Here is an 18,944-nt window from a genome sequence, read left to right as displayed (position 1 = left end):
GTGATAACTCAAAGTTATCTTTGATCTCACAGTAACAGCCACCGCTCTTGTCAGGCAGCTCTACTTCAGCACCCACCGTTCACCCCCCAGTCAAAATCCACCGCAACCGTCAGAAACTGCCCAGCAGGGGCACCCACCGCTCCGGCAAGGGTCATACGTGGATCTGCCGCCCGGGGTGCGAGTGGGGCTGAGTCACTCGGGGGAGGAGGTGGGGGATCTAGCCGGTGGGCGGCGGGCAGGGCGGCTGACGCGCCCTCCCTGACTCAGGCTGATGCTCGTCCACGTGTCAGGGAGATGTTAAAAGTTTGGACAGGGAGCGGGGTCATGCCCAGAAGAGCTTCTGGCAGGGTGGCAGCGCAGGGGACACCGCGGCCATGGGAAACCTCTGCCACCAGCAGCCCCCCGCAGGCCCCCCACGGCGCAGCCCGAGGAAGGCCGGGGACGGCGCGGTGCTGCCGGGCTCCCCGCTGCTTCTCCTCCTCCTCCTCCTCGCCTCCTCGATGTCTGCTTGCAAAGGTGAGCAGCATCTCTCTCGCAACCCAGCCCCGTGTTTTTTGGTTTTTTTTTTTGGCGGGGGGGGGTGTCTCCAGCAGCCTGCCAGCCCCTCCAGGGTCTGCACAGCGAGGGGCTGCTGCGTGCCGCCAGCTGGCGCCCGGCGGGGCTGGGAGCGGGGCAGGGAGGTGCAGGTGGCGGCAACTGCCTGAACACGGCTTCGGGAGCTGGTGTTGGGGGTTTCCCTCGCGTATCCCGGCAGGATTACCTTGTCCTGACAACCCTGCACTCCAGCAACGTGGGGAGGTGGGTTTCGTTAAAAGGGATTTCATTTCATGCAATTTACTCTGGTTTAAAAGCTAAGAAAAGGGAAACGAGGTGTATCGCTGAACTGTAGGAAAATTTAGGACCCTCTGGGAATCCCTTGACCAAACCTGAAGCAAGATTTATTGCGTGAGGAATGCCTGGAGGAAGAGTTAAGTGGGAGAGGATGGAGCCGCTGAGTTGCTTAAGGCATAGAGCTTGATTATCTCGATTTAATTTGAAACGTTGTCTTGCACCTGAAAACTGCTGGTTTTGTAGCAGAGAGTGCTTGTGGAACGAGCACAGCTAATGGGCTTTTTAACAAAACATGCTGTCTTTTCTATTTTGTTTTCCCAGTCCAGATAGATTAACCACTTACACCTCGTGAAGTAACACTACAAAATAAGTTACTGTGCAAGGAATAGTTCTGCTTTGTTTGTATTATACGGTAAAGAGTGTGTGAGTTTCTTTCATCAGGAGCTTTTCTTCTGATTTGTTGTGGGTTTGTTGGTTTTTTTTGGTTGGTTGGGTTGGGGTTTTTTTTGTTGTTTGTTTGTTTTTTTCCATATCAAGAATCAAAGAAAATCAAAGTACACCATACATGACATTCTGTTAAAAATAAATTCTGGAGATGTAGAAGAGAGGAGGGAAGGAAAAGGATGGCAAAGAGGCACAATGGCACACAATATTTTATCGTTGTTCTTAAAAAAATTATTGCTGGGATTTCCTGTAGAGAGAGCAGTGGAGGGAATAGAAGGTTTAAGAAGTGAATCGCAGGTTGAAAGCTGACTGAAATTGTGCATCTGGCATTCTGCTGCCTTGGAAGAAGTTGAGCTTTTAGAAGTCATCAGACTATATCATAGACTGTCAGTTTTGTAGGATTTCCTCCTATATGCTCCTTTCGAATAGGATTGTTTTCCTCAATAGCACTCTTTTATTTTTTTTTCCCCGTCATATGGGTATTTTGTGTATATTACAAGATAACCTACTGTTTCCCTGTGTGTGCTGTTGTGTGTAAAGGATTGAAGTCCCAAGGGCTGCAGCACTGTTCTGGATGGGGTGATGGGGGGACACTGCTCAGCACTGGGGAGCACATAGTCCCAGGTGTGAGCACAAAACAGATGGGACTGCACATGAAATAGGAGTTTTGTGAATAAGTTGAGTAAAGGAAGCTTGTGAGCTAGTGAAATAATTACATCTCCTCTGTCCAAAAGTTTATGCTCCAAACAACAAAGTGCAGGCTCTAATATTTAGGCTGTCTTGCCTGCTTCCTTAAACTTTACAGGCTATGGGATTTCTTCTGCTCACCCTGGAAAGCCTTGGGAAACCGGCAATGGTAGAAACAGTGTTCAGTGACAGGCAGACAAAGGTTTAGTGAGTAAAGTGTGTTAATTTGAAGTGTTGCCCAGTCCCACTTTTGGCAACTGGGATACCAGTCCCAGGCAATACTTCAATTTTAACATATTAGTTTAAAAATTGGGAACAAACTAAGAGAATTGTAGCACCTTTAATTAATTTGGTGTTCTTTCCTGAACAAAAACAAACATCAACAAAAGCAAATTTTAACTGAAAAGCAGTTTTCTTATTATGTTATCCCACTTCTACATAATGTAAAATCAAGAGCGCCTTTTTTTTTTTTTTTTTAAAGAAACATCCAGAATTCTTACTCATCTTAAATCTGTGCCAGTAGCAAAATGTGGTTTTGAAATCCTCCCCTAAATGCCTGGAACTAGCTATTGTTGCAATTATTGTTATTAGTGGTACATGCAAAACCAATTGAGATGATGGGCATTCATACACTGCTTACCTGGCCATTCTAGCTAAGTCTGCCTTCATCTCTTTTTTTTGTTTAATTTGGTTCAATTCTCTGAAAAAAATGTGACCACAGGTAATTATAGGCTGTTTGGGAGATTATAAAATCTCTATTGACCCGAGGTCTTTAAGAACAGTGTATAAAAGGGTCAGGCATGGGTAATGGGCAGCAGCTTTGGGCAGGGGGATAAACTGAATGACTTTCCAGGGTTTCCTGCAGTGCTCGGACTGTACAGATAAAGCACCAATCTCCACCTCAGTGAGTTACAACACATGCCCTCACCAATATGTTTGTGTGGTGTCTACTGTACTCACAATTCAGTGATGCTCATTTCTATTATTTAGAGAGACTCTACTAATACACTGCTATTAGAAATACATGTCCAGATAAAATAACAATATGGAAAGGTGGGTATTCTGAGCACTGAGTTGGGAGGGACCCAGGAACAGTGACTTCCAGGTCTGCAGCCTGGGTGGGCACAGATGGAGAAAGGAGCTGCCCCCAAGCCAAGCACGGCATCACTGCAGCACTATGCAATTAATAACATGTTTAATCTTCTAAGGGACTGAGCTTTTCCACATTACATATATCAGGCAAAGGGAAAAAAAAAAGCCATTTACACATGTACTATCTATCACCTTTTCAAAAACACCATATCCTTATCATTGCTATTATTCATATGCAAGTGTACATTACATAGCACTTGTTTAATTGTAAAATACAACAAAGCGAAAGGTACGATTCAGATTCTCAACTTGCTGGAGGTGAGCTGAGTTTTTGGAAAGCTTGAGGCTGTAGCTGCTGGAGTGTGCTTTCCTGAGCAGGTCGTAGCATCTGAGAGCTGCCCCGCAAGTTTTCCTACCTTCTACTCATTGCTGAGAATGGACTAATGTTAGCCTGACCCTCGCCGAAAGCTGGGTGACTTCCACACTCTTTATTGCTAGGAGATGTGAGCAACTGTATCTACTTTGAACTCGTGAAGAAGCTTCCTGCTGCGGTGCTAATAAAGAGCAGGCAGGAAGCACTGGACAAATCCCATGACACCTGGGGCCACAGGCCTCCTTAGACCTCAGCTCTCAGACCTTGCAGTTAATAATGAGTGTGCTGGGTATCATATTGTGGTCAAAGTTTTTATTTAAATCACTGACATGGGATACTTGTACAAATGGCCTTTGCTGTATGGCATTGCTAAGCACGGTTTGTGGTTTCAGGTGCACCGATGCCACCCCAAGCACTCGAGGCAGATCAGGATTTGCAGCTGTGGAAGGAGGTAAGCAGGATCTGCCCTATGGCAGACTCTCATTTCTGCTGTGCACATCCTTGCTACAGTCACACCTCAAAATCCAGCACTTCTATTGCACAGAGTTCAGGTGCTGCTTCTTTCAGTCCTGCTTCTCTTGCACTTCTCTTATCCTGACATCAACAAAGAGGTGAAACATCTTATTTTCCAGGTTTTCTGAACAGTTGTTCTAGGAAGATGTTGAAGCTGGGTGTTGAGATGTTGCTTGGAGAACTACATTTGATAACAGTTGTTGTAAAACTGTCAATGACCAGGCAGTTGCTGTCCCTGGAAGCAACACTGTGTCCCATCTGGTATTTTCATAGTCTGTACAGGATATGCAGTAATTTTTTTCCGACTCATCCAATCTTCTTGCTTCTTCCATTCCACACACAGGGCTGGGATGCTGTATTTAACTCTATCCTGGCCTCTCAGTTTACTAGGTAAGGGATAATGTACTGTGTCAATTAGTCCCTCAAACTTTTTGCTACAGATTGCTATCATAACTTCCACTGTCATCTTTGAAATGAATATTTGTTTTCACTTTAGGATGTGACATGTGTGCTAACAAGGGCTCTGCATAACATGCAGAGAGGGTCTAGCCTGCACCTTGCATGCCCTGGCATTGCTGTAACCTTTAAGTATTCTGTTGACATTTAGTTTTGTTTAATAGCTTCTGATAATAATAAAAAGCAAGCGACTCACCAGTGATACAGATACAGAGAGTAAATTCTTCCTATTGTGGCCGCTGCAGGAGACACATTCCTTGCTGCCAGTTCCCCTGAACTCATTTCAGAAGCCTTGAACACCAACATATTTCTCGACTGGCACTTGAACAGTCTATTGCTGGTGATATTTACGTCCTGGGCAAAAGTGGTTTTTTTGGGAAGTAAGGTCCTGATAGCTTTTAGGAGTTCATGAAAAGGAGTTATTTACATTCTGGATTGAAAAACGCTATTCTGTACATTTCTGCATCTATTGCTAAAATTTGCTGGTTGTAACACAGGATTCGTCCCTACACCAAGTGTAAGGCGAAGTTTTCATTGATTTTGGTGAACAAAAAAGTATGCATAAGATACTAAATTCCATGTAAAATTATGTAATGTAAGCAATATAAAACTTACCATTACAACAAGAATCATGCAGGACTGGGGAGGGTCTAAGGAAAAAGGATTAGTTGCATTGTTATATAACCTAAATCAACCTGATTACAGGATCATACTGGTTCACCAGAGTTTCTTGGAGTGAAAATAATCAGCTCTTCCCTGTTTGGTACTTTATTGGTGGACCATTCAGGAGAAGCTCTGTCTCTAAATTAACCTAGTATTTCCCAGGAATGACTCCGAGTGTATAAATATGGGAACTTTGTAACTAAGTATTGTGTTCCTTTACCATCTCTCACATCCTTTTGTTTCTTTGTTATTTAACCAACCCCAAACAATTCACAAGTTCCCACCCTCAGACCACATTTCTGAGATAGGAGAGAAAATTACTAAGAAGATGCATCAAGGATGATAAAAACTATTACATTTTTATTTTTATTTTCTGTGGCTTTTCCTCAGCCCTTGCTTCATCCATACAGGTTTTAGCTGAGGGAGACTTTGTCTTGCACTGTGCCCAACACAAAGCAGTCTCTGGCTTGTCCTGCTACTGAGTGATGTTAATTGTCTAAGAGTCACCTCCAGCTACAAACCAAGCAAATATATAAACAAACAAAACCAAAACAAAACAAGACCAAAAAAAAAAAAAAAAACAACAAATGAACAACAAACCTTCACCAAGAAGAAACAGCAAAGTTTTAACTTAGGCTACCAAAATGACTCCAGCTTGTTTTGTCATTCACTGATGATTTCTCCATCTACATTTTCTTACTCTGAAAGCAGTGAAGCTGAACTAATATACCCAGAGATAAAAAACTGCCAGATGAAGGGAAATGAGAATGGAAAAGATGTTACCAACAAAAACTATTTGAAAGGGGAATTCTGCGAGCTATTAGCTTTCCCACTATCTCTGCTAATGCTTTCTCATAGATTGTCTCTAGAGAAATGAATCATCTCTTGTCTCAAAGTACTCAGATATGCACTATTTGTTTATTGCTTTTTTCATTTAATGTTTTCATTGCTAAAGAGTGTTGTTTAGGGCTTTTTACCTATAATGAAACCATAAGAGTCATTGCATTGCCTACTCTTTATTAAAAAAAAAAAAAACACACAAAAAAAACCACACCAAAAACCAAAACAACAAACAAACAAACAAACAAAACAAAACAAAACACCAAACCCAACACATTGCTTTATGCAGTCTGTGAACTAGATGATTGGCAATGCTTTTTGGCACCTAGACAAACAGTATCAAATATTCAATTGAAGAAATTGTGCATAACAATGCAGGTTGCTATTGATACAATTTTAAAGTTATATAATGAAAAGTTAAGCCTCTTCTTTCATTATTATTAAATCTTCAGTTGGAGTGCTCCCAATTTTTTTCTTTTCCTTGCAGGATCCTCTGAGCTTTCAGCACTGATAATATTACTTCCATAAATTCAAATACCCGTAATTCCATTTCTTCTTCCTCCCCCATGAATAACTCTATTAAAAATATTCAGTATTATGGGACTCCTAGAATCCCATATGAGAAAAGAGACAACAGGAGGATGTAATTAATTGTCTACACAAGGTTGTGAACAGAAGGGAAACAATGGGTAGGAATCACTTATTCATTACTTCTCCCAAGACAAGATGGTGATAGCACTGCATGAAGCTGGTTTTGAAAAGCCCGATCTGACAAACAGAAGGGGTATTTCGCACAGTGTTTAGGAAACCCTTTCCACAAGACATTGTGGATGCTGAAAGTTTATAATGGTTCAGAGAGAGATTGCTCAAATTCACAGCACAGAAATCCTGTGGTTGCAGAGCATGGGCTTTACTAGACCGCTGGTCTCTTTTTAAGCTCTCCCTGGGTGGCAGTGCATGGCCATTTTTGGAGATAAGATGCAGAGCTAAGCAGACATTTATTTTGATCCAGCTGAAATGGCTGGTGGGGGTTGCGTCTTCTTGGTTTGTTTTGTGGATTTGTTTGTTGGATTTTTTTGCGTCCATGTGTGTAACATTCCGTATTGTGCTGACATGTTTAAGTTCAACAGCAGTGACTTCTTCCACAGTGCTCTTTGAGTTTAGATCCCTTGAAATATATCGATATATCTCTAAGTAGCACTGTGATTTGGGAGCCACCTCCTTTGAACAAAATCTTGTAAGACTCCTCATTTGCCGAAGAAATCAGTGCAGACCTCAAGTGCTGGCTGCTTGGTGACTCACATAAATTGGCTGGCATGCATAAGTTGTGCTGGCACATATCATAATCACTTAAGAGATGCGTGTGTCATATACCTGCAGGGATGCAATTGGAAAGGTTGTGTTTGAGGACCGCTCACTGAATCACTTGTTTTACTGTTGTCATTTTCTTTGCAGTTCTGTATAACCCAATGATATCACAGAAGATATTTAAGTTCATAGCCCATATCCCACATGCTTAAAATAATAATTTGAAATATGACTTAGTTTGAGAAGGTTACAAATAAGAGGGGCATGAGGCAGGTAAAAGAATAAGGGACACAGATATGTATGTGTTTGTTCAGATCAAGCAAGTATAAAGATTTTTACCTTGTAAAGGGCTTTTTTTCCCTCTTGAAGGCAAAATATTTCATTAATGTACCTATAAGGATTCCTTATGGTGGACAACCTTTAGCTCCACTGAACTGTTTCTGAAAATACACATATTTCACTTATTTTTATTAATCTGACTTTTTAAAAAAGGACTGTGTGAACTTTTACAGATAGATGATGCATGTTCTGCCTACCTGTCCAGAGATTCTCAGCCTCAGGTGAGTCACACCAAGGTTACTTCGCTATTTTGACACTATTTGCTATATGCAATAAGATTGGAAGTGTGATACCTGAATTCATGTTTTCTTTGCATTAGGCATCCAGTGCACTGGAAGAACTTTGTTTTATGGTCATGGGATTTCTCCAGAAACCAGAGGTAACACACTCGAAAGACTTCTTAGCATTTCTGAAGCCTGATCTCTCAGTGTGCCAGAGTCTACAATGAATTCTAAGGACTCAATATCTGAAGTGTCACTTGGTGCTGGAAGTAATACTATTGGTTCTTACTCTGAAATGCTATGTGTCCTAATCCAACACCTGTTAGAAATAATAGGGAGACTTCAATGTTTGGAAAATAATGTCCAGGTTGGATATAGGGCTTTCCGTGTTTTATTGCGCTAGATTAGAAGAATGATGAGCTCTCAATTGAGAAATGAATTTACTAAGGAAAGTATAGGGATATACAAAGAAGCATCCACTAAACCCATCAGCTCTTCTGGAGAGTAATCAGTGCTCTCTAAAGAGTTTGAAAAGAGTAGTCACATTGATAAGCAAAGACACGTAATAGATCTGTCAAGGAAGGATGATATTCTAATCCAGTACTGAAAAGTTTATAGTGTAATCAAAATTTCCCATTGCTTTTTTTTTTTCTTTTTTTTTTTAACAAATAAAAGCTTTTCTACTGATTATTATTCCTACAGGGTTTAGATGAAAAAGACAACACCAAAAGGGTAAGATTTCTATGTATGTTTTATGATCACACTAAAATTGTCAAGAAAATAATAACACCCTTGCCCTGTTTTGTAGTAAAACCCCACTTTTAATTTTTTTGAACAGTTCTTATTTCATTATTCTAAGACTCATGACTCAGGCAACTCAGACAGCATGGTAAGTGGCACAGCATCTCCTTGTGAGTACACATGTGCTTTTGTGTAAAAACAAGGTAATATGTTCCTTTCTCCAGTAGTCTCTCCAACCATATAGCAAGCTCAGAACTGGGAGCTTTGTGTTTGAGATATACAATGTGTTTTAATAACATGGGAGAGGATCATCAATACTGGCCAAGTGTGCAAAAAAACAACCAAACATTCATAGAATCCCAACTGCATCTTAACCTTGTAGTTACAACATTTAAGAATCAGATCTAATGCTTATTTTCGGTACTGGAACATAACATACACAGTGAAACTGTGGATTTATAGAAGCAGAGAACATGACCATAAAGATAAAGAATTAGTAATTATTTTTATTAATTATTAATTAATTTTTGTGTATTTATTTGTGCATGTCAAATATGTACCAGGCAAAATAAGTCAGACTTTGGATTATATTTCAAATGAAAAGTATGATTTTAAAAATAGCCTAGAATTGTTGCTATAAAAATATTCTCATAAGTCAACAATATAAGCCAAACTATTTGTGACCCATTCTTCCTTTTATAGTGCAAACATAATTAGTTATTTCTGTGTATCTATGTGGTTTTTATATGTACAATAGGATTTTGAGAAAGTTAAACATATTCGTCACTGTAGGGAAGAAATTCATGCTGCCAAATCTCAATTAGAATTTAAGCTAGTCAGTACTGTGAAGGACAACTAAAAAAGGCTTTTTAAAATATATTAATGGCAAAAGGCAGACTAGAAGTAACATTGGCCCATTACTTGATGAGCATGGTCACCTTATTAACAGGGACACAGACAAAGCTGAGACGTTTAATGCTTTCTTCACCTTGGTCTTCAACACTGGTGATTAACTTGGGGGTCCCAATAACCCAGGGTTGGAAAACTGTGGCTGCAAGAATGATAAATTCCCAATTAATCCAGAACTTGTATGGAATTTGTCACTCCAGCTGAATTCCTGCAAGTTGATGGAGCCTGATGGGATTCATCCAAGGGTGCTTAAAGAGCTGTCCGACATCATAGCGAGAACTCTCTCCATGATTTTTCAATGCTCCTGGGAATCTGGAGACGTTCCAGTTGACTGGAAGCTGGCAAACATTGTCCCAATCTACAAGAAGGGCAACAGGGATGACCCTGGCAACTACAGGCCTGTCAGCCTCAGTTCTGTGCCTGCCAAAATAATGGAGAAGATTGTTATGGAAGTTATTGAAAAACATCTGAATGACAACGCGATCATTGGTCTCAGCCAGCACGGCTTCATGAGGGGAAAGTCCTGCTTAACAAACTTAATTTTGTTCTACAATAAGATTACCCACCTAGTTGACCAAGGGAAGCAGTTTGACGTGATCTTTTCGGATTTCAGTAAAGCCTTTGATACTGTCTCTCACAGTATCCTCCTGGACAAGATGTCCAGCATTCAGCTGGGTAAACACACAATGCAGTGGGTGAACAATTGGCTGATGGGCCAGTCTCAAAGGGTTCTAGCAAATGCAGTTACGTTGGGCTGGTGACCAGTCACTAGTGGGGTTCCACAGGGATCCATTTTAGGGCCAGAGCCCTTCCATGTCTTTATAAATGACTTAGACTGAGGACTTGAGGGAATACTTAGCAAGTTTGCCGATGACACAAAATTGGGAGGAGCTGTCAACACTCTCAAGGGCAGAGAGGCCCTGCAGAGGGATCTGGACAAATTGGAGAACTGGGTGATCATCAACTGCAGGAAGTTCAACAAGGGCAAGTACCAGATTTTGCATCTGGGACACAGCAACCCTGGCTGTACATGCAGACTGGGGAATGAGATGCTGGAAAGCAGCTCCACGGAGAGGGATCTGGGGGTTCTGGTTGATGGCAAGTTGAACATGAACCAGCAGGGTGCCCTGGCAGCCAAGAGGGCCAACTGTGTCCTGGGTGTATCAAGCACAGCATTGCCAGCCGGGCAGGGAAGTGATTGTCCCGCTCTGCTCTGCACTGGTGCGGCCTCACCTGGAGCACTGTGTGCAGTTCTGGGCAACACAGAATGAAAAAGATATTAAGCTACTAGAAAGTGTCCAGAAGAGGGCTATGAGGTTGGTAAAGAGTTTGGAGAGGAAGCCATGTGAGGAGCGGCTGAAGTCACTTGGTTTGTTCAGCCTGGAGAAGAGGAAACTAGGAGGAGACCTCATTGCAGTCTACAGCTTCCTCACAGGGGGAGTAGGAAGGGCAGGTGTGGAACTCTTCTCTCTGGTGACCGATGACAGAACCAAAGGGAACGACAGGAAGATGTGCCAGTGGAGATTTAGGTTGGACATTAGGAAAAGGTTCTTCACCCAGAGGGTGGTGGAGCACTGGAACAGGCTCCCCAGGGGCGTGTCACAGCCCCAAGCCTGACAGTGTTCAAGAAGAGACTGGACAATGCCCTCAGACACATGGTGTGAACTGTGGGTTTGTCATATCCAGGGACAGGAGTTGGACTTCATGGTCCTTGTGGGTCCCTTCCAACTCAGGTTTCTATATTAATTTTTTCTCATTTCTTAACAATCATTAATGTCCATTCTTGCCTTGCTCTTTACATTTCTTCAGATATATGTGGTATATTTCCTAGAAAGTGATATTGGTGGCATTGGGGTCAATGTTTTCACGATAGAGCAACTCTGGAGGTTTTAATGGTGATCAGGGCACAGTGAAATGGACTATTTCTGCTGCTGCTCCTGCTTCAGAGGTTATTGCACCCCTTTCATCCCCATCCCCAATACCTTTACCCCTGCTTGCCTCCAGAGATTGCTGCTTTCTCACTTCTTCTGCTTAGCTGTTCAGGTGACTATTTTCTAACCCAGTTCTCTGAGATACTAACTTAGGTGAGACCCATCATTGTTTGGCTTTATTAACTTCTATCCACTGACTGCAAGACAGATCCCACGTGGCCAGCTGGGGTGACCTTTAACTCCTCCGCTACACATCAGACCTCTACTTTTCAGCTATTATGATGCCACACTGCCTACCTTAAGCAGACATTGCAAAACTGGGTCCAAGCGGGCAAGCTTATTTTACCTATTAAATATATTATCAGTTCAGTAACTCTAATTATTCCAGAAATTCTATTTCCCTTTATTACTTCTCTAAGAAGAGTTGTATAAAAAAAAAGGGATTATTTTTAAAATTATGCTTATATGAGTTGAAAGTTGAAATTGGTTGACAGAACATGGGTTTTCTACTTTACTTCTCACTGTGGACCTCTCCACAAGCCCACATCGTTGTGTTTTGCCAGGGCGGCACTTACACTTCACACTATGCCACTGTGCTTAACCAGGCTGTGTGCAAGCATAAAGTCTTGTTGAAATCAGGGTATTTCAGGATTTGAGCTTGTTTTTTAGGTAGTGTAACCAGTGCCATGGTTACAAATTTTACTTGAGAATTGATCCCACCTGCAAACTATTTTCTTGTAAAAAACAAACAAAAACAATCAACCAAACAACCCACAAAGAACCAAAACCCAACATTTTTCTTGCTCCAATTTAAGTTACTTTGAACTAAAATTAACTTTTCAGTACAATGGAGCTCAAAGCTGCTAACTTCCATTGGCAGATAATAATAGAAGTGCTAGTAGGAGTGGTGTATTTCTCTGTACCAATCGAAGAGGTGGACCAAAGTCTGAATAATTGCAATTGCCTGGGCACCAAGTCTGTAAACAGTTCTGAGCTTTCAGTGAGTCAAGGTGAGGACACATAGCTTTTCTCTTCATTGCTGTTTGAGTCCCATTCATAGTGTAAATATAAATGTTGGTTCCTGTTTGTTGTCAAGTCAGAATGTTTAAAATTGTTTCTCAATTAACATCTTCAGTTCTTTTTTGATGCCTGTTTGGTCCATAAACCAATATTGCGGGAAGAGATTTTTTTTCTGCATCATAAGGTCCGAATTTCATTGTTGCTCATGTGTCTGTGTTCGTGTCCTCTCAGTCGTCTGTCCTGCATCCCTTGCTGCAACTTGTTCCCCAGCTAAATGAGAGAAGACTGAAGAGATACGAAGAGGACGTATGTATCTTGAACTCCGCATGCTTGCTTTCTCACACTTTGTGATTCATCAGCTCTTCTAAACATGTCCTTGTAGACCTTTCTGCTCGTAACATTTTTATTTTCATGATTTAAAAGTAATGCTATAGTGTTTGGGAATGAGTCCAGGGTGGGCAGATATAACTTTGTGGCAAAAGGCAACATTTTATCAAGCTACTTTTGGAAGTTATATTATTTTCATCAAATTTTTAAAGTAGAAATGGACGAATGACTATGAGTATTACATGTTTCCTTGGTAATTTTTTCAAGTAGCTAGTTTTTAAAAGTCCTGTCTCCTATGATTTGTATTATTGTACTCATAACTAGTAGTACATGAAAATATCAACAGTTAGAATTCTAACCGTAACTGCTGTGATAACCAGCAGTCTTCAATTTGCAATCATGACGTGACACTTATGTTTACATGTTAACCCAGCTACATACAGAAACAAGTGCATAACTAAGGTTGTTATTTCAGTGGGACTGTTCACATGCTCAGTGACAGGCTCTTTGCTACGTAAGAAACGTAGTTCCACCTAAAAGTTTAAATGCAGAATTTGTGGCACTTTCAACTCCCATATTGAGTAACAGTAACCCATATTTTGTGAATTACAGGTACAGGAATCTTCTAGAATAGTCAGTGCTATCATAGGTAATTGGATTAAGGTAGATGGTGCAAAAACTTCATCAGTCCTTAAGCAGAATAAGAGTTGTAGTCTGACTAGGATTTGTTTGAAAAGGAATGGAATACAGTAACAGCTGTATAATAGTAACATTTTTAAGAAAGAATGTGTAATAACAAAAGCCTCAGTAGTTCAGGCTATATTTAATCAGTCCAGTAACCTGTGTGATGCAGTGTCTTGCTGTGCATAGACAGGAAAAAGGTGGAAGGACCAGGGGAAGTGTGGAGTGATCTGGTATCCTCTCTAGGTTCTGGCAGGGACATCCTAGAGACCTTCTGAGCTGAAGGCTTCATCTGGACTATTATGTAAAATAGTTAATGAATTTAACCTCCTTTGATTTTTTTTTTTTTTTACTATGTGTTTTAAATTATTATTTATTTTGGAATATCTTCTAATTTGGCATTTAGGCCTAGAAAGTGAAGAGCTCATTAATTCCCAATGAAGACATGCAATATTAAATACATACTTGCATTCATTTTCTTCTGTACAGCTGAAGCCAAGAGAAGAAATGACATGGCCAACACTCACAGAAGATAGCCATTTAAAAATATTAATATAAATCTAGGAAAACAATGAAAACAGCCCTAAACTGAATTGCATTTTATAGAAAGCAACTTTTTTTTATTTCCTGTTCTCAATTCCTGCAGTGAATATCAGTCCCCTTGTTAAAGGTGTTGTTTACTCCTGTGCAGTGCACAAACACCAGACATTTCCAAAGGGCTAGCACCTTCTGGAATCCATGTCCTCTGCACACTCTATTGGTTTTGGTATTTTTGCATTCACCTTTTTTTAATGTCATAATAAATCTTTGAAATTAATCCATATTATGCTTATCGTATTTGTTTGTTTATATTTCAGTATAAAAGTTTAAAATCCATTCTAAATGTCACTGCTGAGGCCCATAGCAGTTTTTAAGAAAATTAAGAAAATACTGAAATAATCTGCCATCAAAAAATAAGAGTACCGTAATTATTCCCTGACTGTGAGAAAGCTATAAGTCTGTTTTTCCAAGAGAATCTACCAGATGGGCTGATGGGGATATGGCCTGGGTAAATGTTAAAGCCAGTGGAGGACCAGAACAACCCTGCCTCAGATGAGCAGAGGAACTCCGAACCTCCATGAATCAGGAAGCCCCCAAGTCCCTGGGGGCTGCCCACCTTTAGCTGGACTGTCTGACCCTGGTGTCACAGAATGTGCTTCAGAAAGGGTCAGCTCGCTGACTTTTTTTCTTTTTTCCTAATGCTGCAAAGAAACCAGAGCCAGCTGTACATGAACAAACTCAACTCTCTCCCCAGCCAGACAAAGAATTGAGAAGGTAGATCGGTGAAGGATGGAACATGCTTTATTAAATTTGTTATTTTCCCCAGTTTGGACTGACAACAGATTTTGTCATTAATTTGATTCCTCTTGAGCTCCATCTTGACTCAAATAATGTGATCTAAGAAGCAGCAAGAGCACTTTATTGACAAGTCAATCTAAGAGATGAAACAAGAGAGCTTAGAAGGCAGGCACTGAGCTCTAAATAAACATACTTCTTCGTGAATACATATGTTTCTGTACACATGTATACATGCAGGCTTGTGAATATACATGCTTGTACACTATAGCGTGTATTAATTATTTTGTAACATTTCCAAACCCTTAGAAGTTCAGAAGGCATGGGTTATAATGAAGACATATTTTAGCCTCAGTTGTTTTCTAAAACCAACCTTCTGACATGAAACCAAACAAGGAAACTGTAATCTTCTTTAAGGGGTGTCTGGTTGTAAGCAGGAAATCGCATAATAACATAAATCACCATTCCTTATCAGTAATTGTACTCTTGATGCCTTTTATGTTCGAGATCAACTTGCTTAATTTGCAATACTGCCTGTTTTGTTTGTTTTTACTTTTGTTGACACATTGAATAGGAAAAGTAGAAAAATAATGAAACGTAAATAAGACACTCAAATGACGATGTACAAGGCCCCATTAACAGACAAACTTTTAGCCGTTTAAAGATAAAAACCTATAGTATTTATGGGTATTCCAAGTGATGTTAGAATGAGGTGGACAATACATATAAAAATAATGCAGATGTTTTACATGCAGCAAAGAAACTGAGTATAATGGTGTACCTGATGAACTAAGTCAAAATTAAAAGCAAGACTGAAAAATGATGTTTAGTTTAAATTCTACATCCTTTTAAAGCTTCACTGGGTGGAAGCTACTCTTGTGTTTGGAAAAGATGGGAGCCACCCGGTTTTACACAAGTCTTACTGCATTAGAATAGAGCATGGAGTAATTTCTTTCAATGATAACTCAGGTTATGATCCTTACCAAAGAGATCATATGAGCCCAGTTTTTAATTGAGAAATACTGTCATTGCTAAATAAATTGCAGTTACATTTTATGTCCTGGTAAGCACCAGACTTGAACTATTTTGTTTCTCAGTTTGCCTGTCTCTTCAGCTGCTCGGCAGACACTCTTATCTGATATTAACACAAGCAATGAGAATACTGCGATTTAGTTTATGTGTTCCCTAATCATGAAAGTCTCATTAAGGCAACTGGACACGTCATGTTTTGTACTTGTTACAGTTAAATGGAATTTCTATTTTCTTCATCCTTCATTCCTCCCTCCTTGCTGTACAGTTCACTAGATGGTTGTTTCTCAACATGGGCAGCACAGGTAGGGTAGAACATCATAAGTGCTGGTCTTTTATTTGGGAATTAACCTGGGAGGGCTGATCATGATACACCTCTGGGAACAGTCTGGGATCTCATTCCTGGGAGGAGCCCAAGTATTTCTGGTGTTTTAAGCTTTGCATTGTTGTCCTTCTGCAAGGTACAAAGACCAACTCTATTTCATCTGTAGAGACTCTGCTATGGGGAAAACTCTCCAGTTGTGTCTGGGTAATGAAACCTGGAAAGTCAAAGGCAAAGGCTGCTCATCATAATTGGTACCATTCTAAAGCAATCTGAACTGATCCAAAACTTGAGGTGGAATTTGGCCTTCATTCGTGTGTTTTCTGCTGTTCCTACATGACAACACAAATTTCTTGTTATTGATATGCAGAAATATATATAAAGTATGTCTTAAGGGGCAAGACTGTATAGTACTACTAAAGAAATACTTGTAATATGTACACATGCAACCTCTCTATATGGATTCGTTTACAAGAGTAAATATGATTGAAAATACTTCTTTTTCAGGAAGAACTTAAAGGACCTGGAGGGATTCAAAGTAGAGGCTACTTTTTCTACAGGGTATGTTTTGGCTTTTTTTCTTTTCATTCCATGATGAGTGTTACAAAACAAAACGTAGAGAAACCAGTGAATTACAGTAAGAATTACTGTGACTGGGAAAACTTGTCTCAGCAAGAGCACCCCACCACTTAGGACTGCTCAAGATCTGCTCCAGACATTTTCTTGTATTAAAATAAAGGAAGTTTTTGTAGATATCTTTATGTTTGTTTATACATTATACCATGTTGTGTCTTAATAAGTCATTGGTTATTATGTATATAATTCTCAGAGAAAGTTCTGGGAAATATGCCATGTGGACAATCCTTCCAAAGCACTGTTCACTATGGTATGTTTGCATGGGATATAAATACAATGCCATGCTTACATACTGCACTAAAACAGATACTGGGCCTGAGCTTCATATTTTCCTTGTTTTGACCAGTAAGATTAGAAACTAGATACAGAAATTCTCTTGAGAATGAAACTATACTCTGTTCATCTTTGATGCCATAGAGCCTTTTTACTCTATTTTTGCAAAATTGAGCAAGTTAAAGATGGCAAGTCAAACTTAAAAATAATTCTCTTGATTTTGGTTAATCTTGTATTTTTCTATTTAATTAAGAAAGTACCTAATGAAAAGAAGGCAAGTTTGTATAGTAATACTTCTTATATATCAGGATTGGATCTTTAGAGTTCTTATGACAGGTCAAAGTTATGGGTAATATTAACACAGATGCATTCATGCTAGCAGAGTGAAAAGCAAATTCTTATTAAGCTCAGCAAGAGATTTCTTTTCATCAGCTTTAGTAGACATTGCATCAAGTTCCTTTGTAGTGCAAGGTATTTCTGAAATTATTATACCATGGTGAAAATGGAGAAACTCTTTGTCTATATTAAAGAACACAATCTAAAAATAAAACCACTGAGTAACATATATTTCTTTGTTAACTACAACAAACACTTATAATGCAATAATAACAACAATCTGGAAGCACATCTTAAGAAAATGCAAAAAGCTGAGGGATAGTGGTCTCTTAGAGTGACTTCTTGTGGCTTTCTCCTCCTTATAAAATCACACAAGATGGGTATAATTCATTCTTCAAACTGTATACAGTAATTTTTACTGCATAATTCTTCTCCAGAGGAAGAGACAATAAGTGGCCTCAGGTTTATCTTTAATGATGATAACATTGGCAGAACTGAGAAATTTCCCAATTTCTATACATACCAAGTTGGGTGGGGCTTTGTTACTGAAACCAGGAAGTTTTATACAGTGCTTATTGGATATTTGTCTTTCAGCCACGCAATGGAAGGAGATCAGTGGATTTTCGCTAAGAAGGTATTTATTTAATGTTTTTAATCACAATCTGTATTTAAATTACTTTATTTTTATACAAATAGTGCACACTATTTATATTGACTAGTCTCATCAAGGCTTTAACTGTTTCGTCAACTCAGATTTCTGCAGACAAGCTTCTGCTAGATGTGCTAAATTCACCTATCTTCAGGTGAAGTGACTAGAAACTGTAGGTACTCAAGTCCCAGAACTGAGAACACAAAGGATTCAGGCAGCAAGAAATGGAAGATATCCCAGATCTGTAAACAGTTTGGAAAGTTAACAACAATGATGATAAGTCTGTATCAGGAAGAACTGATTCAACTACCTATCAAACACGTAATAACATCCTGGGGGTAAGCCCCCTGCTCTTATACAGAAAAAAGTCTCGTGCTGAAACTAAGTATAGATTTCAGGATTTAATTTCAAATCCTTCAATTCTTTGAAGCGATATGAAAAAGTTTCCTATGCCAATGTTATAATGCTGTTTTCTAATACATCTTACATCTCTATAATGTTTTAAGTATGTAGTGTTATATCTTACCAACAGCTAAAGCTTTTTCATATTTTTCAGGATTTTAGACTCCTGACTTAGCACTAATGCTGCAAGAATGCTGAGTACATGGACATACGGTTTTCCTTATGAAAATTATTTGTTTCTAATGTACAAATAAAAATCACTAGAATGTAAATGTTCTTAAATTAGATCCTGTTAAGGATTCAAATGTTTCTTTACTTTGTTGATTATATTAAAATTCGTTGTTTCCTAGTGTTACGTTTACAACTGTGTGTGATGCAACTGTAAAAAAGTCACAACGTATGCATGCAACAGACATTGCCTCTAACAACGTTGTTATGTACATTTATTTTCCCTTATAAATAAAGGCACTCAGTCAAAGAGTTGTTTTAATGAGAATGTTTGTCATGTAGACCACTGTGTTTCTTCAGAATATATTGCAAGTGATTTGCATGGTCTTTAAAATCACAGCTTATCTAGGCAGGCCAA

The 18,944-nt window shown here is 39.5% G+C and overlaps 1 protein-coding gene across 4 annotated transcripts; it reads left to right on the top strand.

Annotated features, from left to right (window-relative positions):
* Positions 1 to 234: 234 nt before the first annotated feature.
* On the top strand, positions 235 to 18,854 carry NMU (neuromedin U). 4 transcript variants are annotated; one of them, XM_065837659.2, is made up of 10 exons: positions 235 to 516; positions 3,820 to 3,878; positions 7,720 to 7,767; positions 7,866 to 7,925; positions 8,470 to 8,499; positions 8,606 to 8,656; positions 12,600 to 12,674; positions 16,570 to 16,623; positions 17,902 to 17,941; positions 18,513 to 18,854. In XM_065837659.2, exons 1-9 carry the CDS (start codon positions 375 to 377, stop codon positions 17,935 to 17,937), a joined length of 555 nt encoding a protein of 184 aa, XP_065693731.1. In that variant the 5' UTR covers positions 235 to 374; the 3' UTR covers positions 17,938 to 17,941; positions 18,513 to 18,854. The 4 variants fall into 4 exon arrangements, with proteins under 4 accessions (XP_065693731.1, XP_071663604.1, XP_071663605.1 ...); XM_071807503.1 differs by lacking the exon at positions 8,606 to 8,656; XM_071807504.1 differs by lacking the exon at positions 12,600 to 12,674.
* The last annotated feature ends 90 nt before the right edge of the window (positions 18,855 to 18,944 follow it).

The sequence above is a fragment of the Patagioenas fasciata genome, chromosome 4, assembly GCF_037038585.1.
Source record: "Patagioenas fasciata isolate bPatFas1 chromosome 4, bPatFas1.hap1, whole genome shotgun sequence".
NCBI lineage: Eukaryota > Metazoa > Chordata > Aves > Columbiformes > Columbidae > Patagioenas > Patagioenas fasciata.
The sequence above is the reverse complement of the archived record's forward strand: the minus strand, read 5'-3'. Positions and strand labels throughout refer to the sequence as shown.